The 23953-nt window shown below is 37.1% G+C and overlaps 8 protein-coding genes, 1 non-coding gene and 1 pseudogene across 10 annotated transcripts; 6 read left to right on the top strand and 4 right to left on the bottom strand.

The window, feature by feature from the left end:
- Positions 1–67: 67 nt before the first annotated feature.
- C50F2.1 lies at positions 68–3007 on the bottom strand (annotated as a pseudogene). The gene is made up of 7 exons: positions 2947–3007; positions 2633–2897; positions 2466–2587; positions 2148–2413; positions 1538–1741; positions 722–1457; positions 68–470 (listed from the first exon to the last, which is right to left on the bottom strand). Coding segments are annotated over exons 1-7 (2057 nt in total).
- 21ur-13258 lies at positions 1409–1429 on the top strand. Its single transcript, NR_050047.1, has one exon.
- A 733-nt stretch (positions 3008–3740) lies between the features above and the next one.
- On the top strand, positions 3741–7099 carry C50F2.4 (DUF281 domain-containing protein). The gene is made up of 5 exons (NM_058853.2): positions 3741–3901; positions 4471–4611; positions 4659–4775; positions 4828–4924; positions 6089–7099. Exons 1-5 carry the CDS (start codon positions 3821–3823, stop codon positions 6208–6210), a joined length of 558 nt encoding a protein of 185 aa, NP_491254.1. The 5' UTR covers positions 3741–3820; the 3' UTR covers positions 6211–7099.
- Positions 7024–13523, bottom strand: C50F2.2 (CCHC-type domain-containing protein). The gene is made up of 6 exons (NM_058850.6): positions 13292–13523; positions 13134–13233; positions 10787–13082; positions 9812–9967; positions 7862–8001; positions 7024–7306 (listed from the first exon to the last, which is right to left on the bottom strand). Exons 1-6 carry the CDS (start codon positions 13504–13506, stop codon positions 7124–7126), a joined length of 3090 nt encoding a protein of 1029 aa, NP_491251.1. The 5' UTR covers positions 13507–13523; the 3' UTR covers positions 7024–7123.
- On the top strand, positions 8244–9269 carry abf-1 (Antibacterial factor-related peptide 1). Its single transcript, NM_058852.7, has 2 exons — positions 8244–8396; positions 9109–9269. Exons 1-2 carry the CDS (start codon positions 8259–8261, stop codon positions 9226–9228), a joined length of 258 nt encoding a protein of 85 aa, NP_491253.1. The 5' UTR covers positions 8244–8258; the 3' UTR covers positions 9229–9269.
- Positions 9451–9708, top strand: abf-2 (Antibacterial factor-related peptide 2; the record flags this gene model as incomplete). Its single annotated transcript, NM_058851.6, has 1 exon — positions 9451–9708. The coding sequence occupies one exon, from the start codon at positions 9451–9453 to the stop codon at positions 9706–9708; it is 258 nt and encodes an 85-aa protein (NP_491252.1).
- Positions 13524–14595: 1072 nt separating the features above from the next.
- On the bottom strand, positions 14596–18276 carry syf-1 (Pre-mRNA-splicing factor SYF1). The gene is made up of 7 exons (NM_058849.10): positions 18208–18276; positions 18041–18160; positions 17339–17995; positions 17119–17291; positions 15955–16730; positions 15791–15900; positions 14596–15320 (listed from the first exon to the last, which is right to left on the bottom strand). Exons 1-7 carry the CDS (start codon positions 18271–18273, stop codon positions 14655–14657), a joined length of 2568 nt encoding a protein of 855 aa, NP_491250.1. The 5' UTR covers positions 18274–18276; the 3' UTR covers positions 14596–14654.
- A 346-nt stretch (positions 18277–18622) lies between these two features.
- On the top strand, positions 18623–19370 carry T03F1.12 (Protein SYS1 homolog). Its single transcript, NM_001026435.5, has 3 exons — positions 18623–18791; positions 18837–19009; positions 19057–19370. The coding sequence occupies exons 1-3, from the start codon at positions 18636–18638 to the stop codon at positions 19172–19174; spliced, it is 447 nt and encodes a 148-aa protein (NP_001021606.1). The 5' UTR covers positions 18623–18635; the 3' UTR covers positions 19175–19370.
- uba-5 (Ubiquitin-like modifier-activating enzyme 5) lies at positions 19344–20974 on the bottom strand. Its single transcript, NM_001384040.2, has 3 exons — positions 20529–20974; positions 20207–20480; positions 19344–20157 (listed from the first exon to the last, which is right to left on the bottom strand). Exons 1-3 carry the CDS (start codon positions 20966–20968, stop codon positions 19612–19614), a joined length of 1260 nt encoding a protein of 419 aa, NP_001370592.1. The 5' UTR covers positions 20969–20974; the 3' UTR covers positions 19344–19611.
- A 962-nt stretch (positions 20975–21936) lies between these two features.
- On the top strand, positions 21937–23865 carry clec-53 (C-type lectin domain-containing protein). Its single transcript, NM_058846.6, has 7 exons — positions 21937–22037; positions 22338–22726; positions 22771–22829; positions 22885–22990; positions 23083–23132; positions 23177–23296; positions 23729–23865. The coding sequence occupies exons 1-7, from the start codon at positions 21943–21945 to the stop codon at positions 23834–23836; spliced, it is 927 nt and encodes a 308-aa protein (NP_491247.2). The 5' UTR covers positions 21937–21942; the 3' UTR covers positions 23837–23865.
- Positions 23866–23953: the final 88 nt, after the last annotated feature.

Below are 23953 nucleotides of genomic sequence, written 5' to 3'. Positions count from 1 at the left end.
TATTTATGAAACAAATTTATTGGAAGAAGAACAATTATTATAGATATAATTTTAATTTTTTTTTACATTAATGGGAATTTAATAAGTTTAATACTTTCTCATTCATATCCATAACTGCTTCCGACAAAACATTCCGATTGCAAATGTCTACATAAAGCTCTGACTCCTTAATTTTCTTAACATATGTCTTATTTTCTTCCACGACTAATTTAATAGTGGAAAGTACCCAAAGAAGTGTTCCGTCGCATTTAGAAAACATGGAAATTCTTTGAATAACTCTATGAAACACATAGAAATCGAACAAATCCGTGATATGGTCTATTGGACCATTTGGAATGTGCTCTAACATGGTTCGTTGTGTAGATGACCAACGATCAATTGAACCCATTATTTCAGAACTAAATAGGAGCAATGCGAGGATGATGTACGCTTGATACGCTCTCGCTCCGTTATACTCTTCAAGAATTCGCCTGCAAAATAATATTGTTAGTGAAATTTTGATGAGGCATAACACAGGACTGTGCGGCAACCGGCAACCAAGTTGCCGGTTGGCGAAGTTTTCAGCGTTCGGCAACTTCGGCAATTGCCTATATCAATGTCAAACAACAAACAACTTTGAAACCTGGTTGCCTGTTGCCAATAAGTTGCCGAAATTTCGGCAATCAGAAGTTGCCGGTTGTCGAAAATCTCAGTTGCCGCACGGCCCTGGTAGACAACTGACATGAAGACAGAAAATGTATCGTCGGTACATAAAAATTGACACGTCTTAAGTGACACATAGGAAATAACGGCTCTAATAGTATCGAGAATATTAAGATGAACAAATTCATCATTGAATGAATTAATAGCGTCGAACAGGATCTTGAATCCTCCTAATTCTATCATAGATAATCTAGCATTTGCACTAGTCCAAACCATCTTATAAAGAACTTTGGTTGCGCTTATACAATAATCCATGTTTTTTAAGTCATTTCCACACCTTAAAATTTCCAAAAGACGAGTTATGTTTCTTCTATTGTTTGCCATTTTTTCAATTTCAGTCGATGCCAATCCGTAAATCAAGTTTGACAGAAACGAAAGAGCTTGTGAGTAGAACCCAAGGAAAGTATGTTGCTTTGTAAGTGACTCCATTGCGGTCCAGCATAGTTTTGAATACTCAAATTGTTGAGAAGTTGAGAAGTTGAGAAGTGTATTAAATACTTTTACAATTGCATTCCAACAATCAACGACGTGATTAGTTTCAAAGAAAAAAAATTTGAAAGTTCAATCAAACACTTCACAATAATATATTCTGTCGCTTTCACATAAGATGTTTTCACTAATCGTAGAAGTTGCTTCAAACATTCAGAAATATCAGCATCTTCTGTTTCATTTACTTGTTGAGTTTCAAGATGATCACGAATACTATTGAGAGCGCAATTGATGTCAGCGGAATTATTCAAACTCAAATAATAAGCCTGCAAATTAACCGAAGAATTGAGTGTCGCTTCATTTAAAAGACGGATGTCAGATGTTACAAAATTATACAAATTACTACCTGAAACATGATAGATATATTTGAAGGAGGAATGAGAGAATCATGCGTAAAGCTGCAATTTGTTCAAGATTGTGATGGGATCTCATTAATACTTTGAGAAAATGTTGATTCATATCAGTTCGTGTACAATCGAGATGTCTCAACTCTGGTAGAACCAAACCACACTCTACATATTGTTCGACTATCCTTGGTTCCGTGAAATTTCTGAAAAAAAGCACACTTCAAAATACTAGGAATAATTCAATATGCTGGTATATATCATAACAGAAAAAAAGGAAAAATCGTGAGGTTGAAAAAATGCAATTTCAAAAGCGAATCGCTGATTGGTCTTGCAGTTCTAATTTTTGAGGAAATTCAAACATGCAGAGCCAAAGCTGGAAAGTCGTTCCAACACGACTTTTTTTAAATTGCACATTTCAATATTGGGTTCCTTTTGTTTTGTTACAGAATATTGGAGCATACTTTTCAAAAAAATCATACTTTACCTTTAAAAATGTAATTTTCAAAAAAGTTCGAAAAAATTGACAATCAACTCTATTTTATATTAAATACTTCTGGAGGGAAATTCAAATATAAGGCGCTAAGAAATTGTTGGATATTTATCACTTACAGTTCTCTGGAAATATCCAAATTTCGTAAATTCACCAAATCAAACAATCCTATCAAATCCATGTAACTTTCAAATTCTAAATTTCTCGAACTAAGAACTTGTAGGGTTTTCAAGTTGCCGATTCCAAAAAGATTTGTAATATTTGTGCTGCTGATGTCGAGAGACAATAAATTCGGAAAATTATTGCATAGATTAGAGAAGTCTTGATCCGTCAAAGTTCTTCCGGCGATTACTAGACGTTTCAGGGAAGGGAGCGTAGATCCTATCTGAAATATTTTTATTGAAGAAATGCTAGTCTAGTATGTTATTATTAAATACCTGTCTTATCCAGCCATTTAAAAATAGTTCACTTCCAGTTATATCCAAACTTTCCAAATTTTGCCAGGTAGCTTCATTGAAGGTATCATTCATGAGAGAGATCAAGTTAATGTATTGTTTATCTATAAAAACATTTGAATCTATGCATGTTTTTCTAGAGAACTAACCTTTTATATCTCTATAGAAACATCCAATATTCTTCAAATCTCCAAAAGTAATCGATTTGAGGCAGTGCCTTTTCAGTAATAATACATCAGTCGCGTTTATTTTGAAATTTTTTAGATCTACTTTACTTAAATTGAGTTTAAGACAAATATGTGAGGTACATCTATCAGATCGTCTCTAATTATATATATTCTAATTCCAATAGGGTAGAATAAACTTGATTACTAGATTTTTGATCGAGACTGTAATTGATACTGTCGTATGAACCTTTAAAAAAGTAAATGTAAGCATACAAAAAGGAAAGAAAACAACTAACCATTATAAATGTATTCTGTGACTTTATCACTAGTGATTTCAAATAAAGATTTAACTCTCATAATTAAGAGAAAATGTTGGGAATTAAATGAATTAGTTGGAGTGAATTAGTTGGAAGAATTGACGCTGGACGCTGTTATGGACATTGGAATCTGTTTTCGCGTGAAATATCGACCGTTTTCCAGTTAGGGGTGACAATGTAGAATTAGTCGGAAGAGAGGCTGCGCAACAAAGGCAGACTGAAGAGAATTGCTGAAATTTGTTTAATTGTGCAGAACTCATAACATTTTTAGACCAATTCTTCCAGCCATCGTAAAAGAACTCAGTTAATCTATAGAGAGTCTCTGATCAATTTTTTTCTAAAAAAATTTTAGTTTGCGAGTTCATCTTAAATTCAATTCTACCAAAATTCCAAAATTTTTGTGCCACGCTTTTTTCGCAAGAGGTGTAACAGTACCTGGATGGCTTGTCATGAGATCGACCAAAATGTTAGTGTTCATACACTCTTTGCTCCAAAAAAAGAACCACACCTGGTTCCCATAACCTGTCAAAAACTGATTGAGTAATCTCCTGTCTCCAGATGTGTCTTACCTTTAACCTCTCATTTATTCTTCATCCCATTTGCTTCATCTCCGCCACCTTCACTGTTTTTATGTCTTCGACATGTGCCTTTTGAATCTCTCAATTTCACGTGCTCTATCTTTCTTTTTCTTTTTCCTCTTGATCCCAACTGGCTCCGGAAAGCGAATTGGTGGCAACTTGTGGGCGGAGTCTTTGAGAGAGCATCAGAGACGCAGTGATATCAGGACCCTGTTGTGCTCTCCCGTTATCACCGGACGGACCCCCACACTCCACCTTGGTCTCACAATCAAATCATGCGTCTCGACTGCTCCTCCTTCATATTTTCCTTGTTTTCTGTGATTCTTGTTGTGGTGGCTGATGAGAATGATGTACAGGTTTGTTTTTGGGAATATATGAAAATTCAAATTGCGCGTAAAATATGATTAAGAAAACATGTTGACTAAACACAATAAGCTCTAGAAGTTATGGTGCATTGCCGAAGTGCCTGCCTAAAGTGCCTGCCTTTTTTACATGTAGGTTTAAATGTCAATTGGCGGTAGGCACAAGGCAGGCATCAGGCGTTAGACGTCTGCTACCACGGAATCGTGAAAATCTTACTGAATTGGTCCTGAGCTGTAATCAGAAATTGCAAGCATTTGTTCTTGTCTGAAGTTTTATGGAAAAAAGTTCTGAGATGTAGGTTTTAAGTTTCTCTAAATTAACAATATTTCAAAAAAAAATTATGTTCTGACTTTTTTCAACACAAATTCTTCCTAGCATCTCAAGAACAGCTGACTCTAACAAAAAACAAGTAACCAAAAAATGATCTCCCGTCAGTGATCAGCTGAATGATAAATAATAACAAATATTTTAAATTCTTCGGAGAATAGTTAGTGATCGTTATTAGAAAAATTAGCTTATCAACTTGCACGTCAAATATAATCTGAAGTCATCCAATTTTCAGGTAAAACCAGCATTAAGTCAATGCAAAAGGGTCAACCCATGCGGAGCCACAATTTCCACATATCCACTCTTGGAGCCGGACGCTGAAGAAGCTTCGGGATTCGGTAGCGGTGCGGTACCAGTTTATGATGAAATTTTGACGGTGAGTGTTTCTAATGGCATTTTACATGAATTAAAAAAAATGTTCAGCATGAAATCTACGACCTTAACGCCACCCCCGAAATGCACAACTTCACACTTTGCTCGTGTCCAGACGATGGTGTCTGCGATTTTGAGTCGGATTCAAATATGGTCAAGGTCGATTACGTAAGTTTTGACCCCGTAATCTTATCAGAACTTGTTACTTCTCTTTTTATAGCACGTTACACTGCGATTCTGTAATTTGGAGACGATATCGTCAACATGTAAACGCTATGACGTTAATTTGAGAGTTATTGGGGCAGCACAGCCGTCTGGTAAGTCTTTGAAATTTTCTTATTTTTTTAAAGAACAAAATCTACGATTAAAAAAAATGTCCACACTATGAGTTGAAATAGAGAATAAGAAATGCGTAAACCGTAGGCGATAGGCAGGCGCGTAGGTAGGAAGGCATGGAATAGGCCTCCAGGAATGAAAGTATCTGCAATCAAGAGTCATATTTCTATAATGTAACCCCTCAGGAATTATTTTTATATTAAGATTTTCGCAAAATTATTTTCATGAAAAAAACGCAAATTTTTCCTACTTTTTTTGCGTATCATCAATAAGACCTATGCCTGCCTTGTGGCTATATGCTCGCCTACTATCAAAATAACAAACTGATTGTAAGTAAAATAGGTAACCCACCTATCAAGTACCGCAGTTAAGCTTCCTTCCAAGTAACGGAGTTATCTCCAACATTCAGAAAATAGGCAGGTAGGCAAGTAGGCATAAAAACTTATGCAATCCTAGAGTTTCATTATTAATTTTTCGCCTGAATTTTTTCAAAATTGCATAATATCTGAAAATAATAATTTTGGCACATTTGCAATACAAATTCCATGCAACTTTCATTCTAAAAGCTGTAATTTTTCGAAAATTATTTATCAAAAATTTGTAAAAATCTGCAACTTTTTTTGGCGCGGAAAAAATCGGTAGCTGCCGTCTCACAAGTTATTGTAATGACTTCAGAAATTTTCGGAGATCCTGAAAAACTTGAATTTTTCATGTATAAAAAAACCGCTCTGTGAGTGGCCGAGTTTTTTTTCTGCGGCCACGTAGTAAAACCGTGTAGGATTCCATTATGGACACCTCTGAGCCTTCAATTTTCAAAATTTCTCCCAGAATGCACTTAAAACTTTGCAAATTCTCTTCAACTCTCTTTCTTTTTTAATTCGTTAATCCAAATTACCCTCCGGAAACGACTCTCTCTCCTTCACTTTTGCTCAACTTTTATGATTGATCTCCCTCTGCTGCTCAATTCCAAATGACTCATCAAATCGATTTCTATCCGATTATTTGCCATTAAAACGCTCGTAGCTTACATCATTTCGGTGGTGTCACAACAATTGTCATTTGACCGAGTATCTCTCTCAATTTCCGCCCCAGTCGGGGGATATGTACTTTGTGCAATTATCACTGCAAAATGCTCCTTTTTTCAGGAGACAGCGTGCAAGAGGTGTCTAATGCTATGATGTTCTGCAATTGTCAAAATGGATTCTCAAGGCAGCATGTGGAAGTTTGGTCGGGTCAGGATATCTCGCTCAACTACAAATGTTTATGAAATGCCACACAGACACAGTGAAATCAGTTCTTTTTTTCGTACGGGCCTATCTGAAACCTACAATTCTACCGTACCTTATTCGTAATATAAAATTCTAGGTTACAGATGCAAGTTTTTTTTTTCAAAAATTGAACCTCTTTGGAATCAATAAAGAAGAGTGTGCGCCTTGAAACCTACAGTATCTACGTAGATGGAAATTTATTTGTTTTTACGGGAACACAAAATTCTGAGAATGCGTAGTACGCACCATATTTGACGCGCAAAATATCTCGTAGCGAAAACTACTGCAGCGCTGGTGTCGATTTACGGAAATCATTTATTAATAGATAAAATATCAAAAGAAAACACAAAAGTGAATTTCGAAAATCGAGCCCGTAAATCGACACAAGCGCTACAGTAGTCATTACTGTAGTTTTCGCTACGAGATATTCTGCGCGTCAAATATGTTGTGCAATACGCATTCTCAGAATTTTAAGTTCCCGTTATATAAAAAATGTGAAATAATTAGAGAACGTCGAAAAAAATTGCTGGACTACTATACTTAAAGGCGCACACATTTTTTCATTCAAAAAAATTTGGTCGCGGCGAGACCAAGTACCGTATCTGATGTTGAAGTAAATATAGCAAAAAACCAGTGAATTGAAACCCCCAGCATCTGTAACCTAGAATTTGTTATTATTTCTCTTCTTTTTTCTAGAATATATCCAATTTTGTACGGTGACTAATAAGGTATTTCTATCATTTTCCCCTATCCCCAATTATAGAAATACTTTCTAATTATGGCTTGTTGTCACTAGATGACTTTAAACAGTTTTTAAATATTCTACAAATTTCATAATCATCGGATATTGACAAAGTACAAATGAATAAAAAATTAAAGCAAAATTATTATGCAGGTATATTATGAATTATTTCACGAGTTTCTCCGTTTCAAAAGAGATAGGTATGTGGCTGGCCGAGTATCTCGTTTGCGATAATTTCGATGTCGGTTGTCTTCAGAACCTTTTTGCCGATTATAGTTTATTTTTCTTTTCCTTGGTGGAGCCCGGTGTATTTCAGGAGGCTCATCTTCTTCTTCATCGGTTTTTGGTCCAAGCTGAAATTCAATTGTAATTTATTAACCAGTAATCCAGTAATACAACACAAATACATATTCATCACATTCGAAAATGGAAGAATTATCTGGGAAACTCTCTAACACGGCCATGTGTAGATTTACGCAGATTTATCCAAAATTAAGGGAAAATTGGAATTTTTTTTGGTTTGGTTAGAGAAAAATCGAAAAATAACCAAAAATTTGGGCTCTAGGGGTGTTATTCGTTAAAAAATTAATAAATCTCATCTCAGAAAAAAATTATTTTGGAATTATATTCAGAAATTTTTTTTTTCAATTTTCGTTTTACGTATATCGTAATACAGTAAACAACACTTTTTTTAAAAACAATTTTCAAGTCTTAAAATTAAAACAAAAAACTCTAGCTCAAACCCAGGGCTAAAGCTAAGCTTAAGCCTATGCCTACGTCTATGCCTACGTCTAAGCCAACATAGATTAAAAAAAAACAAGCACGCTTCTTCTCGAGGAGTACACGAACTGTGTAAATCTACACAATTTTTTTATTATTTCCAAATACGATATAGATTGAAAGTATACCTGATCCTCCGTGATCATGAATTTAGTTCGTTCTCGAATCGGTTTTTTCGGTTCTTCCTCTTTCTTCTCATCTTCTCCATCATCATTTTCAGAAATTTCGCCATCTTCCAATGTTGCATCATGATCACTTCCACTGTTGTCTGCAAATAAATTTCATTTAAATCTGCACAATCCTCTCCCACCCCCCGATGACACATTGTTTTTAGTCTGTGCCCACTGGCGTCCCAACCGTTCGTTCAGATTTCGACCAAAAATCATCTCAAAAAGAAGTTCGAGAAAATGTTGCACGAGAGATGTTACGATTGGAAAAATGATTATATGGAAGAGGCCAACACACACATAAAAGGCAGAAGCATGCTTCCGGTAAACTCTGGAGATTATTGCAGAACAACTTTCGATGCTTTACTTCTGCCTTCTCCTTGTTCTCCTACTTCCGAACAACGGAGTATCGAGTGAAGCATCATGTGCAAGAATGGATGTTCCGGTAATGCAGAGGATCGCACAAGGACTTTGCACATCTAGTTGTACAGCACAGGTGGGATAAAAATTTCTCTAATTTTGCCAATGTTTTTGGCTTGAAGTGCAATTTAATTTTGTTAGTATCTAGATAGTATCTGACTATTTAGTACATTTTAAATCTATTACCCATAATCACCCATAAGTGTAGAGTCATATTGGAATTTCGCTTCTATTGATATTTCTCCGTTTTGATTTTTTTAAAATGTCAAAACTAGGTAATAGACTTTTTTTTCTGATTAATTCAAAAATAATTATCTAATTTTCCAAATTTTGCGAAATTCAAGAAAGTACAAAAAAATTGTATATTTCCGATTGGCAAATATCGACAAATTGCCGGTTTGCCAATTTGCCGGAAGTTTTCATTTCCGGCAATTTGCTGATTTGCCGGAAATTCTGATTTTCGGCAAATTACCGGTTTGAATTTTTATAGGACGAAAACACTTAAAACTGTGCCTTTTTGAATTTTTTTCCGTTTTTTCTTGATATTTTCATATAATTTGCTCACTTTTCAAAATAGATGTAGGAACAATTTTTTTGCCGATCAAAATTTAAATTCTGAATTTTTTCGTTTTCGGCACAGTTGCCGCTTTCCTGACGAATTCGGCAATTTGCCGGTTTGCCGATATGCCGGAAATTTCAATTCCGACAAGTTGTCGGTTTGCCAGAAAAACTCGTTTGTCGTCTACCCCTGTTCTGCCCTCCAAAACATGACCCTTCAAAACTTCCAGAAATGCATGACCGGAATATGCAAAAAAGTCGACTCGCATCCAACATGCTTCTGTGGAGGTTGTTCAAACGCCAACGATGTGTCACTTGATACTTTGATTTCTCAGCTCCCACACAACTAACCATATTTATATGTTTGTGAATGAATCGCGAAATGTGACCTTTTTTGGATTCTTTTTTTGGATTCTAAACACCTGTTGAATAAGTCAACAAACATTCGTTATGTTATTATTATTACAGTACTGTGTTATCAAAAACCACCAGCTGCCCACGGTTGGCGCCGCCTATTATAGGTTCTATAAAAAGTGGTAAACCGATTAAAGAACCAAAAAAAATCAACGAAAATGTTCGTCCGTTCCCTTTTCCTTGCACTTCTCCTGGCCACCATCGTGGCTGCCGACATCGACTTTAGTACTTGTGCCAGAATGGATGTTCCTATTCTTAAAAAAGCGGCTCAGGGGTTGTGCATTACCAGCTGCAGTATGCAAAACTGTGGAACCGGTTCATGCAAGAAACGAAGCGGTCGTCCGACTTGTGTGTGTTACCGGTGTGCAAATGGAGGAGGAGATATTCCACTTGGTGCTCTTATTAAGAGAGGATAAGCTTTATATATATTATACGTTTTTTGTATAAATTTGTGCACAATTTTGATTTATTTATATTAAATAAATGTTTTTTTCCCGGCATTTTTATGCTTTTTCTCACCTTTTTCTTCAACAACTACTTCAGCTTCTTCCACCTCCTCTTCCTCATAATCTGTGCCATAATTCCAGTCCAGTTCGTCGATGAAGCTGTCGTCTTTGGCTTGTGGCAGCAAATTTTCAGTGTCCTCTTCGTCTTCTTCCAGACAGCCGCTCAGATCTGAATTTTTTAAAAATTGCGGGATCACTAAATTCTCATATTTGACGCGCAAAATATCTCGTAGCGAAAACTACAGTAACCCTTTAAATGACTACTGTAGCGCTTGTGTCGATTTACGGGCCGGACTTTTTCTTTATTTCTTTTTTGTAATTTTGACGAATGTTTTCAATACCAGCGCTATTACTACTGTAGCGCTGCTATTTAAAACAATGCGTCAAAATTATAAAAAATAAATATTCAGGCCTGTAAATCGACACAGAGCTACTGTAGTCATTTCAAGGGTTACTGTAGTTTTCGCTACAAGGTATTTTGTGCGTCAGATATGTTGCTCAATACGCATTTAAATTTTTAATCTAATTGTTAATCTAAATTTTAATAATACATTTTTTTCCGATTTTTCTTTCTTTTTTTTAAGAAAAAAAATGTTTTAGAAATTTTTGCCAAAATTTGTTTATATTTAGAAAAAAAATAATTTTGCTCTAAAAATCAAAAAAATAACCAAAATTTTAAGCTATTTTTCGAAAAATCGAAATTTTTTTCGTATATCATGGTTTTTCATCCAAAAAACTCACTTTTTCATGGTTTTTAAAAAATAAATGTATTCAAATTTTTTTTGTTTTTTTTTTTTTGCAAATTTAAATTTTTGGTCCCAGCCCCTAAAAAAATTTTAATTATCAATTTGTATAAAAACCGAATATATTAAAAAAAAAACACTCCAGAGTTTCAAAAGTGCTGTTTTTTCATAATTTTCGAAAATGAAATTTTTAATTCCAGATTTTTTCTCTTAAATTTTTTAATTTTCATAATCTCAAAAATCACCATCATTGAAATCCTCCTTCCTCGGCGTAGACGTCACTGGCGAGACCGGATCATCCTCATCGGACAACACAAAATCATTTTTCATTTCTAGAGGAACTGATATCGAACGGCTCGGAGCAACTTGTTCTTGCTCTTGCTCCTGATCCTCTTCTTCTTCTTCCTCCTGCTCATCATCATTGCCCAGCTCCTCCAAATTCTCAATCCAATCCATATTCTCATCCAGATTTTCCGCCGATTTTTCCATTTCCGACAGCTTCCTCTCTCGTAGCGTCTCATCCACATCATCATCCACGTCTTCCAGACAAAACTCCTTCCAGTCACTTTGAGAAGCTTCATAAGTCTGACTTTCCAGATCTTCCGTGATCTCATAGGCTTCCACATCCATCAGACAATCCCCGCTGGGGGGCACCACCGAGTCTTCCCTAACCAGAATCTTCAGCTCCTCTTCTTCACGATCTGTCACCGACCATAAGCTTTCAGCGGAGACTGGACGGATTTCAGAGGTTTTTCGTTTGGCTAGGTCTGGGAAGAACTCTCCGAGAGCATCTTCATCGTCGACGGTCGTAGAGAGCACTGGTGGTTCTGGAGCTGATGCTTTTAGTTGCTTCTGCAACACCGCTATTCCTTCAACGGAAACACCGATCCGCTTCAAAGATTCTGCGATGCTTAGTGGTTTTGATTCTTCTACTTTCTCTTGTGGAACATCACCATTCAGCACAATCATCTTATCATTCCAATGTCGTTTCAATGACTGCCGTGCCAGCGCGAATTTGTATATGTGATCGAGAACCGGCCTGGATTGTTTGACAGAATACACTTTCCATTGGGTTTCCTGAGGATCCACTTCATCGGAGGGAGTTTCGACTGGATCGCTTGGCTTCGTTGAGCTAGTTGCTGAAGCCTCATTCGACTTCTGCACTGATTCCTGGCGCTCATCTGGAGTTTCGATGGCTTCCGGATTCTTCGGCACTACATGCTTATTTAGTTCCTGATCCTTAAGCTTTGTTGGATTAGAAGCCTCATTCTGCCCAGAGTTCTGGCATTCAACAGGAGATTCATTTATTGTCGATTTTTGATCCTTATTCTTTGTCTCAGTTAACTTCTGTTTCTTGGAAGTCGGCACAAATTTATATTTTTGCTTCATAGCTGGATCGGGATTTGGTGGAGAAGCAGATGAAGTGCTGGTTGTCTTTGGAGGAGAAGCGTCCTTCTTTTCGATAGGCTTAACCTTGAACTCGAAATGGCTTTTCGCCTTGGGAAGCTCTTTGGGAAGCTCTTTGGCAGTTGAATCCTTCGGCTTGTCATCCCAAACAATTGGAGCTCTTTTCGGTTTTGTTGAGGGCTCGGTAGAAACTTCGGAGCTCCGAGTTATTGGAGACTTTGAAGCTAGGGTGATTGGTTTTGGAGTGAGATCAGCAGGCTTCTGACTCGGTTGCTTGAAATTAACTGTCGGGTTCGTTGGAGAAGGCTTCTGTGCAATTTTTGTGGACGCTTCCGATTTCTGAGATCTTGCAATAACTTCAGTTTTCTTCTCCTGGATCTTGGAGGCTGCAGGCTTCTGAATTTCCGAATTTCTAGAAGGCAATGTTTCAGGAGTAATTGGTGGTCGTTTTGGGTGCGGAGTGAGATCGGCAGGCTTTTTCTGACTTGGTTGCTTGGAATTAACTATTGGGTTCGTTGGAGAAGACTTTGTGCGAACTTCAGTCTTCTTCTCCTGGATCTTGGATGCAACCGGTTTCTGAGATTCCGAATTTCTAGAAGCCGATGGTCTTGGGTGCGGAGTGATATCAACAGGCTTCTGTTCCCGAACCTTGGAAGCTACGGCGTCCGGCGCCTGGGGTGCCGGCATCCTCGGAAACTGAACGCGTTGCGAAATTGGCGCTTTCTTTGCGATCTTAGACCGTTCATCAATCTCTTCTTTTGATTGTCGATTCAGCTTCCGCTTCTTATTCGAAATAATATCCTTATCAGATTGATCTTTTCCCCGTCCAATTGGAGACTTGGAACGACGTTTCAGGTGATCTTGTACTTTTTGAGTCACAGGTTTTCTCTTCTCCAGCACCACAGCTTTCTGATCTTCCTGTTGCCGTTTCTCTTCTCTCTTCTTCTCAACAAGCTCTGGCAGCAGGCTCCCGGACTCCTTCAGAGATTTCTCTGGACAATTCGTAGCTTTTTTCACATTCATTACAGTTGGCATTCCGTCATTATTTGTCTCCAGCTGATTCAGGTAGAGCCACATTTCAAGATCTTCCAAATTGCCGAATTCCAATTCGACGCAGTTTCGAGCTCGCATTTTCTGAAATTTAATTGAATTTGATTTTTTTTGAGAATAGCTTGGATTAAAAACCTTCATAGCTCGAGGTCTCATTGGACACTGACGATCCTTGAAATGATGTGTACAATTGGGACATATCACGACGCCGCCGGATGAGGTGGCGTGCTTCAGTCTGAATTTTTTTCGAATTTTAGATTTTTTGAAAAGTGAAAAAAAAAAAACTGTCTCACTTTGTTTTCAACTCTTCATTTTCTTTTTTCAATCGTTCTATTTGACTTCTAGACCCTATTAGAAGCTGTCGGAAAAGAGCTGTTGTAGGAGGTGCGGACGAGGTGGATGGCTGATCTTCGGGAACTTTTGCAGGCTTTTTAATGGAAGACGTTGATGGTGCTGGAGCATAAAATTCGCCTAGAGCCATCGTGTAGAGATCATTAACGTCTTCCATTTTTATTTACAATTTATCTGAAAAAAATAATCCTTTGCGAAAAGCTGATTGAAGCAGTGATTTTTTATAAAAATTGTCATTTAAAATTTGAAACTGTCACAACATTTTAATTTTTTTTTGCCGTTTTTTTACAGAGAAAATCGAATTTTTGTCGAAAAGTTAGAAACAAATAGGTTAAAGTGAGAAAGCACTTGAAAAACGTTATTGAAAAAAAACATTATTGTAAATAACTATTTATTAAAAAACCATCAGATCATGACAATGTCTACCGTTTTGACGCGCGAAATTAAAATATCTTTTCGCCACATTTTCTCTCACCTGTTGCGGCATATTTTCGCGCCAGAAAGTAGGCATTAGGGGTGGGCATTCTTGATTGATTGATTTCTTGAATTTCTTGATTTCTTGACAGTTTGTCAAGAATTCTTGTTTCTTGATTTCTTGATAAATTGTGTCAAGAAATCAAGAAATTTTTAACTCGAAATTTAGGCTGAAAAGTGGGTTTTTCAATTTTCCGAGAAATTATTTTATTATTTTTGCCATTTTCAGAATATAATAACTCAAAAAACACCATAAAACACAATTTCAGTTGGAAGAGCGAGGTTTGCAGAAAGGAATTCAAAAAGATTGAAAACGTTAACGTTCTTGTCGAAAAATTATTATTTTTGCACTTTTTGTCCATTTTCAAAGTTTCTTTTGTTCATATTCTTTAAAAAATAGGTTAAGACTGATAAATTTAACTATTTCTTTCAATTTCGCTTAAAAATAATATCCGTAGAAAATTTCTTGATTTCTTGACTTTTAAAATCAAGAATTCTTGACTGATTGATTTCTTGACTTTGTAAAAGTTTGCCCACCCTTGGTAGGCATTCTCATGAACTGATGGTATCGTAATACCTTCGAAGAATGAGAAAATACTAACGTTTTTTTGAAAAATTCTTAGTGATTAATCATGATTTCAGACAATTTTTATATTTCCTAAAAAAATTAAAAACACAATTTTTAAAAAAAGTATTACACACAGTGTTAGACAACACAACAACCAAGGAAAACATCACAAAAAAATTGGAAAATTGGAAAATTTGTAACATAAAATAAATAATTTATTTTTCAAGATCCTGAACAACAAATAAAATAAAAAATAATGAAAATCAAGCTTCTTCCTCCTCTTCGGCGAGCTTCAAATTTCCAAAAATCTGAGCTGGAACAACTTTGACTGAAATATCAGCATCTCCACCATCATCTTCCTCATCATCGTCGTCTTCATCCAAATCAATTTCATCAGGATTCTCTGTAGTATTCTGTTGTACCGTTTTACCGGCTCCACGTACAAATGAAATATTTCCTTTGTTCATTGAGACCTGAGTAATTGATCCTGCTCCATCCGAAGGTTGCTGCTGTTGCTGATCCAATGAATCCATCGGATTCGACGAAGTCGTAGTCTCCTGTGCCTTTCGTTCAGCATCCACACGCATTTGTACAGATGTCAGTGTGACATTCACGTTGTATGACGCTTCGACTGATCTACGAACACGAAGCATGTCACGAACAGTTGCCTCGTTTCCATGAGCAACTTCAAAGTTTTTCCACGTATCCCAGAACTTTACATGAACTTTTGGATCGGAAATCTCGGCGGCGTGCGCGTAGATCGCTCGGGCTCGGTCAATCTCTCCGACCGTCGTCTCGAGCTGAGCATACCGCAAGCTCATTGCTCGAGACTTATCCTCTGGCAATTCGGAAATCGCTCGTTCAAAGATGGGCCGGCACTGCGCGATTCCATACATTTCCTGGACCTTTTTGATGTAGATATTGTACATCTAAAATGACAATTTTGAAGAATTTGCGGGTTTTATCGGGTTTTATCGTGATTTTTCGTTTGAAAAATTGAATTTCGCGAAATTTTGTTGTTTTGAAGTGTTTTTAACTATAATTTTTGCGTCGTTTTGTTCAATTAAATCCAATTTTTGTCAATTTTCAGCAAGAATTTACAACATTTGGTCTCAGGAAGCTATAGATATATTAAAAATAAAACATTTATATTCCAAAAATTTTTGCGTCTTTAGCAGGAATATTGGATTTTCGTATAGTTTTTTTCGAATAAAAAGCTACACTATGCGCAATTTCGACTGAAAATTTCGAATTTTGTGCCTTTTTCTTTGCAGAAAGCTATGATTTTCCTATTTCCAGGTATTTTTGAGCTCTAAAGCGCTGAAAATTCAGGATTTTTTAATTTAAAATTGAGCTTTCAACATTTTTCAATATTTTACAAAAAAAAAATTGTGCTTACCGAGTGCATATCGGCACGGTCAACTCCTGAGCAGGCTCTGTTGTATATGGAAAGAGCATGCCTGGCGAGTCCGTGCTCTTCTTCCAGTTTGGCATAGAGTAAGAAAATATCTAAAATAAATTTGGTATTGTTTGATTTATTTCAACTTTTTCAAAAGTTCTTACATTTCGCATGGGTTGGTGGGCAGTTTTCCAGACATTGCTCAAACAAATCACGTGCTCTTTCCAGCTTCTTTCCACCGTATCTTTTAATGAATTTGACCAAATATGTATTCCAAATATCAAAAACTCCGGGCCACTTGAACAGAGCAATTCCCTTCTCGTAGGCTTGGAATGCCAGCTCGAAATACTCATTCTCCTCCAAAAACATTGCGTAATTCATAATCATCTGTGGAGAAGCTACACGAAGCTCGATCATCTTATCATAAACTTTCCGACAAGACTCAACAGTTCCACAACATTCCTCATAATCCGCGTACATTGCCCATAGAATCGGACTTCTGTGAACTCTTGCTTGAACTGATTGCATATTCTCGTAATCTCCTGGCTTCGGAACAACACATGCTCGTTGCATAACTGTCAGTGCAGCTTTTGCTCTTTTATGCTTCATTTCCATTTCGGCATACGCACACCACACATTTGCAAGTTCACTGACACCTCCGAATTGTGAGATCACAGCGGTCTCGAACGTCTTACGAGCAGCATCCAAGTCACCATTATCCTCATACAACTTGGCAAGACCGATCCAGAGATCACGAACTTTTCCGACTTGAATTTTGGGATTTACAGATTTTACGGCTTCCTTGAATGTCTCAATTTGCTTGTTGTAATTTCCTTCGTAGATATTCACTCGGTTGAGCCATTCTCCAACATTATGTGGATTCTGCCGGAGAAGTACACTGTTCATTAGTTCATTCTTTCTTTCCATCAAATGTTGATATCTGGAATTTCAAGAGGGTTTTACAAATTTATAGTTAAACGATTTGAAGGTAAAGGTAAAGGTAAAGGCTTTACAAAGAGATTTTGCAAAAATTGCTCAACACATTTTTTTCAAAAAGGGCTTCTTATCGGTGCTAAATTTCGAAAAAAAGGCCAATTTTAGCTAAAATCTCCAATTTTTTCCAACTTTTCCGTGCCCGGTCATTGATTTTTTTTAAATTTTAATATACCTTAGCGTTAGATAAACTGCACAAATAAAATAAAAAATACGAATAATCTGACATTAATCAAGTAAATGTCATGTTACGACCGCTGCGACACGGAAAAGTTGGCGAAATTGGTGATTATAGCTGAACTTAGGTCATTTTTTTGAATTTTTGACATACAAACCTCTGGAACATCCACTCAAGATCAACTTCTTCTTCCGGATCACCACTTTGTTCCACTTCTTGCATCATAATCGACACTTCTCGTTCTTCAAAAGCTGCATAAGCATCATAAACTTGAGCGAAATCTCGTACAGTTGACACTTTAGCAATAGCCTCCTCATACACGTCTCGAGCCTGAAATCAAATTTGTGCTCAGAAAAAAAACACTTTTTCAAATTTACTCTTTCGAACTCTGCGCTACGAATGTAATAGTCGGCTAGTGAGCACCACAAAAATCCAACTTGATCCGTGTACCGATAGATTCCTTGACGAATAATTGCGTCGACGTTCAGCGAGAAGATCTTTACTGGATTCTTTGAGATCAAATCACACAGCTGAGTCCACAGTTGATGTGCAGTTCTTCCTTTTTCCGAAACATTCTGATCTTGATTTACTAGAGTTGTCAATTCTTTTGCTGCCTCGTCGATTTGATCTCTTTCAATAAGATACTCAACGTAATCCTCACGAGCTTTCGGATTCATCTTCAAATATCTTCTGTAGACACGAATTGTAGTTTCTGGCAGATCGTGACTTGTCAGAAAGCCGATATACAATGTCCAGATACGCATGTGCTGGGTGACTGGAAGAGAACGGAGAGCTCGATCGAAAACTCGTCTGGTCTCTGTGATGAGGCCTCTTTTGATCATCACTTCGCAGTAACAAATCCAAATACGTGGCATCTTGTGTAATCTCATGAGACATCTCTCATAAGTGTCACAGAGTGCTCTCCAGGAGTTGTCTGTTGGGCATTTGTTGACAATTGTGCTTTCTCTGTATTTCAGATAATGATACCAAAGTTTGTAGCTTCTTTCGAAAACTGCAAGTGCACGTTCGTAGATCTGAAATTAAAAAATGTTTTTTGAAGAAAATTAAATGAAAATTACCAAAAACATCTGCTTGGCAGGAGATTTGTTCTGCAATTTGTGATCGATATATCTCTGCCAACAATTTACTGACGTGGGATTTCTAATGATATCCTCTTCAAACGGAACATCTTCGGAAGACTGAAAATTGCATTATTGTTTCCTGTTCTGATTGTTTCTTCACTTACGATCCCTTTCATCGTCTCAGAGTTCGGCATTTTTTCAATTTTTGTTGCATTTTCTTTGTCGGCCATTATCTGGAAAGATAAAAATATAACAAATTAAAAGTAATCCGAGCTTTAAATATTAAAAAGAATATGAATAAAATTTAATTTTCGAAAAATGCGGGAGATTTTTGATCGTCGGTTCTGGTGTATGCAGACCGAAAGAGTACGCAATTGTGGACCGTAGTCTGGTGTGGAAATACGCGTTGGCTTTTCAGGAAAAAAGATTTTATCGAAAAAAAACGTTGTGATTTCACATGTGAATTGTTTTTGTTCAATTTTAATTATTAATCTTAATTATTGAAATTTTGTAATCATGTACTTCGAATGTGTTTTTCTACAAAACATTGATAAATTCTCGGTTTCCCTGTGCAAGTATCCGAATTTTCAGAATGTCGTCGTTTCGGCAGTTTGTCTGGGATCCAGTGCTCCTCGTCAGTCAAATGACGTGTCTTCAGACATTTTTCTACGCTACTCAAACTTCAGTAATGCTGTTCTGCAGCTTTTTCGGCTACGAACCTCTCATTTCCTCTATTTTCTCAATACAGGTTTGGATTTTCCCAGTCTATTTAATTTTAAAATTATTATTTCAGACACAACGATCAATGGCATTAATTCAATTAGTTTCCGCCGTCGGAGTCTCATTCGCACTGTCGCATTTAGTGCAACGTGCGAAACAATGCCTGGATTTTGCCTGTACAGTGCACTTTTTCCATTTAATATTTACCACTATTTACAACCATGCTCTTCCAACCCAATTTACATGGTTAGGATTTAATTATAAAACTTTTGAAATTCAAATTCCTTTTTAAGGTGGATTCTTCAAGTAATATCGACAACAGTTTGCACGGTTCTTGGAGAATATCTGTGCATGCGAATCGAATCGCAGGAAATAAAATTGGAAGGTGGTCCTTCTCGCTACGATCTTTAATATAATCAGAGAAGCATATTTAAATTATTCAGCTCATTTTGCGGGTGTTTGATTCGATTATTAAATAGACAGTTCCTGTAAATTATCAATTAATTCGGTGTAAATAAACTGATGTTTCTTCTTCTTTCTTCTCTTGTAAATTAGGAGCATGAGAAAGTCAGAAGAAAGTAAATAATAAAGATTTTATGAATAAAATAGAAAACAGGGAGTTCAATCACAGATGATGTGTAATATGCAATACAAGGGGATAGTGAGCGAAGGGGGGACAGAATACAGGAAAAATAGAAGCTAAAAACCCAAAATTGGCTCCTAAAAAAAAGAAGGGGATTGACAATAAATTATTTAGCGAGTGTGATGGAAGGCGAGAGACTAGCTTATAAAAGCAATTTTAATATTGACAAGAATATGGGAAAAATCTATATTTTGATTTTTGGCAATTATTTTCCTTTGTTCTGGGCTTCCTCGACGAGTTTATCCTTGATCGATTTCATAAAATCATGGGTTGCAGCTTGAGCCGGCGACAATTCAGTCTGGGCATCTCTCTTGATTGGTTCATAAGCAAACTTGAGCCCGGTTCCAGCATTCAAGCTTGAAGATTGTTCTGCAGATGGCTCCGACTCATTTACCAGCTCGATTCCCCATTCATTGTCCTCATGAACGACGGTTTCTTCTTCTGGAACTTCCACTTCAAGATCCACAGGTTGATTGGCAACCTTCTCTTCGTATTCTTTTTGTCTTTGCAGACAGTGAGAGTCGTCGCAGTATGGGTTCGGCTTGATGCTGTCACGAGGGAAAAAGTCTGATAATGCGTTGTATCCAACGTACTGGGAGACTTCTCCAAAGTTCAGAAGGTATTTCAGCGTGTTCATCACCAAAAATCCAGCAACTACAGCCATTGTTGTTGGAAGTGACGCAGCACACACTCCATCGCGTTTCAACGTACGCTCGTCAATTCCCGAAGCGACAACGAGTGGAGGAACACACTGAAAAAATGAACATTTGTTTTGATTTCAAGGATGAAACTTCACTTACAGCAAAACACGCCGTCTTTCCTGGTTCGATATACTGAATATGGCCGGACACGGCATTCTCACTGACTCCAGACTCCATCCAGATCTGGTTTTCTTCGTTGCAAGCCATGTTCACAGCCATTCGAGCTTCGAAGTTATCCACGCAACTCAGTACCAAATCGATTTTCCCGTCGGTAAGGGATCCCTTCCGGATTCTGTTGACAAATGTATCAAAATTGTCCATTGTGGTAATATTGAAGTTGTGGACCTCGATTTGAACATCCGGGTTGACGTGGCTGAAAATTTATTGTTGAAAAAAAAACGATTTAGAGGAAAATTCTTACATCAATGTGTCTCTCGCTGCTTCGACCTTGCTAAGACCTGCCTGGTTCGGTTGATAAAAAAGCCGATTCATGTTGGCGATCTCCACTTTGTCGTAGTCGAAAAGGATCAGCTTTCCTATTCCACATCGAGTGAGCATCTCCGCGACAACACTTCCGACGCCGCCAACTCCGACAACTGCCACTGTTTTCTCTCGGATCCTTTCGTACTCATTGACGATTCCCATGCGCTGCAAAGCCATAAGTCGGCTGTATGGGTTCGAGTCGACAACTTCGGCACTGAGCTTCTCGATTTTTTGCCGATAAGGAGCCGGAGACTTTGGCTGGTGAGTTGGTTTCGAGTTCGACGACGACTCCAGAGGGTGGTCTTTCTTAACATTTCCAAGGCGGTTTAAAGCACCATCTAGCCGGCTGACGAGTTTATCGATTTGCTCATCACTCATCTTGGCCTGAAAAATAAAAAATTATGTAATTAATTATAGGAAAAAAGGAATTGTGACAGATAGTGGGAAGAACACGTGAATTGTTTTGAGCTTTATTGGTGATAAACCAAGCACATACAAACTTGTTCGCACAAAAATAGATCAAAATTCGACCGATCGAAAAGCATGTCTACATTTTTCGAAAGGTAATTCCTTTTCTCGAAATTCACCTGTTATGTCAACTTAAGACGACTAGAAAATTTGATTGAAAATTTAATTACATTTTCTAGATTTGATAAAAATAGAAAAATAATATTTTAAATTAAATATCGAGGCTTAAAAGTTTAAATCAATTCATGAAAGTGCACAACAACGTGTCGATTTACGCAGAAACTCCGCCCATTTGCAGTTTTGCAATGTGCGGCGCGCCTATTCGCAATCTCGCCGCACGAAAGTCATGGTACAACAACTTTTTAGGCTGAATTCGAATCGAAAGTTTGAAGTCAGAACCATCGACGTAAAGTCTTCTCATTTCTAAAATACATTGAGAAAATACAATAATGAGCAATATACTACAAAAATTATGCAGTTTCTCACCACGTTTTATGTATTCAAGTCGACCAAAACAGAAGCAGTGGAAGAAAAAACTGAACAATGATTTGCCAAAAAGACTATTATTTTTTGTTCCGAATATTTCAAACATCACACATGTCCACATTATGCAATGATATAAATATATTTTCCAAAGAGCGGTTCACGTCGTATTTCAATTTCAATTTCAACTTTTCCAAGGAAAAAAACACATTTTGATGTATTCTGTAAACTTTGAACTCACTAAAGATTCTGTGAACATTATGATCTGTGCCAGACCAACATCCGTGATAAAGCGGAATAGATCACAATGAGCAGATAGATTATACTATCAAAAAATCATCGAGCCGGTTCGTATATAAACCTTTAATCATTATCAATTTTATCAGCAGTAGTCGAGTCAAATGCTCCGACCACTGATTCTTGCTCTGTGCCTTGTGGTACACTTGATTTCTGCACAATGTGGCCCCGGTTCGATTTACCAACAATCCAATTCTAGGTAGGGTTATGGATTTGGAGTTAGGTTCAGCGGGGAACTAAGTTTCCCACGGAACTTTTATAAAAACTAAATACCAACGATCAGGCGGTAGGCAGGCCCGTAAAAAAGCAGGTATGGTACAGATTTACCTAAAATACAGATAATACAGATGTACCTAAAAAGTGTTGTAGTTAAGTTTTAATTGGTATTTTCCATCTGACCTGAGAAAAAAAACATTTCAAAGTAATGGAGTACAATTAATGGAGTACGGTATTCTGCCGTTTTCCCCTTAACGTTTTCCCATTAAGACCTAATTTTCAGATGTCTTACATTATTCCGAGCTGCCGTAAATTTCCAAACCGCTGAATCAATTTGTGCAACTTTAAGTGGTCATTTAGTATCCATCCATAATGCAATCGACAATGCCTTTGTGTCAAGTCAAGCTCAGAAGTATATGGACGGAGGAGCATGGATTGGAGCACAAGCAAGTGCTCCAGACGTCACAAATCCATTAAATTGGTATTGGACTGATGGTTCCAACTTTGATTATCAAAACTATAAAGTTGGGCAGCCAACTCCACCTGGATCAACTGCCTGCATGCAACTTGAGACTGGAACTGCCAAATGGCAAACTGCAAATTGTACGAATAAATTACCATTTATATGTTCTGCCGCTGCAACTGTAGTTCCAACTTGTCCTACTATAACAAGTAAGAGAAAACTTATTCAAAAGTTTTAATTTCTGATATTTCAGTTCCAAGTCATTGTCCATCTGGTTACACTTGGTTTGAGACTACTGATTTCTGCTACAAGGTACGTCTACAGAGATGTTGTTAGTGATATAAAAACTATAACTTCGAAAATTCAGACCACTGTCCAATTCACCAACTTTAACGATGCTCGCAGCGCTTGCCAAGCTGATGGAGGAGATTTGGCCTCAATTCATTCTATTGCGGAGAACGCGTTCCTAGTTGGTGAGGAATTTAATCTTAAAGTGCCTAGTCGCGTGCCTAGGAGGCATATGTTATGCCTAGCACTTCTTTCTAAATTCAATTCTTGAATTCAGGTCTCTCAAAAGCCGGAATCACGAACAAAGATAAGGACTGGAATGATGATGTTCGTTTTGTTTTTTCTTACTGTCAACTTATTAAACAATTAAGGTTTGGATTGGATTGGTCTATCAAAACTCAAAATGGCAATGGACTGATGGATCAGTAGTCAATTATGTTAACTGGGGAGATGGAGAGCCAAATAATATGAATAAGGAATGGTGGACCGCTGTGAGTTCGAATAATGCTTTTTTTTGAAAAATAAAAAAAATGGGAAAATTCTGAGAATGCGTATTGCTCAACATATTTTACGCGCAAAATATCTCGTATCGAAAACTACAGTAACTTTTTAAATGACTACTGTAGCTCTTGTGTCGAGTTACGGGCTAGGATTTTAAATGAATTAAAATCATTTATTTATCGATAGAATATTAAAATTAAGCAAAAAAATGAGAAAATAATATCACTGTAGCTATTCGAAAATATACTAGTTTCAAAAATCAAGCCCGCAAATCGACGCAAGCGCTACGCTACAGTAGTCATTTAAAGAATTACTGTAGTTTTCGCTACGAGATATTTTGCGCGTAAAATATGTTGAGCAATACGCATTCTCAGAATTTTTTATAAATTTTTATTTCAATGCAATGGCCTTTAAAATTTCAGCTAGTCGCCGACCCACACGAGGGTAAAAACAGCGAAGGAACTCGATGGAACAACGTGCCACAAGACGATCAAAGAGCTTTCCTTTGTAAAATTGCTCCACTTCACTAAATAATTGATTTGAATAAATAATTTCAATTAAATATTTGATTGAATGCAGTACGGTTCCAGCCTACCGTAACATGTATAGCATTTGTATTGAGCCACGTGGTATGTCCCATTACGATT

This window comes from Caenorhabditis elegans, chromosome I (genome assembly GCF_000002985.6).
Source record: "Caenorhabditis elegans chromosome I".
Lineage (NCBI taxonomy): Eukaryota > Metazoa > Nematoda > Chromadorea > Rhabditida > Rhabditidae > Caenorhabditis > Caenorhabditis elegans.
Note: the sequence above shows the minus strand (reverse complement) of the source record. Positions and strands in the feature narration are given on the sequence as shown.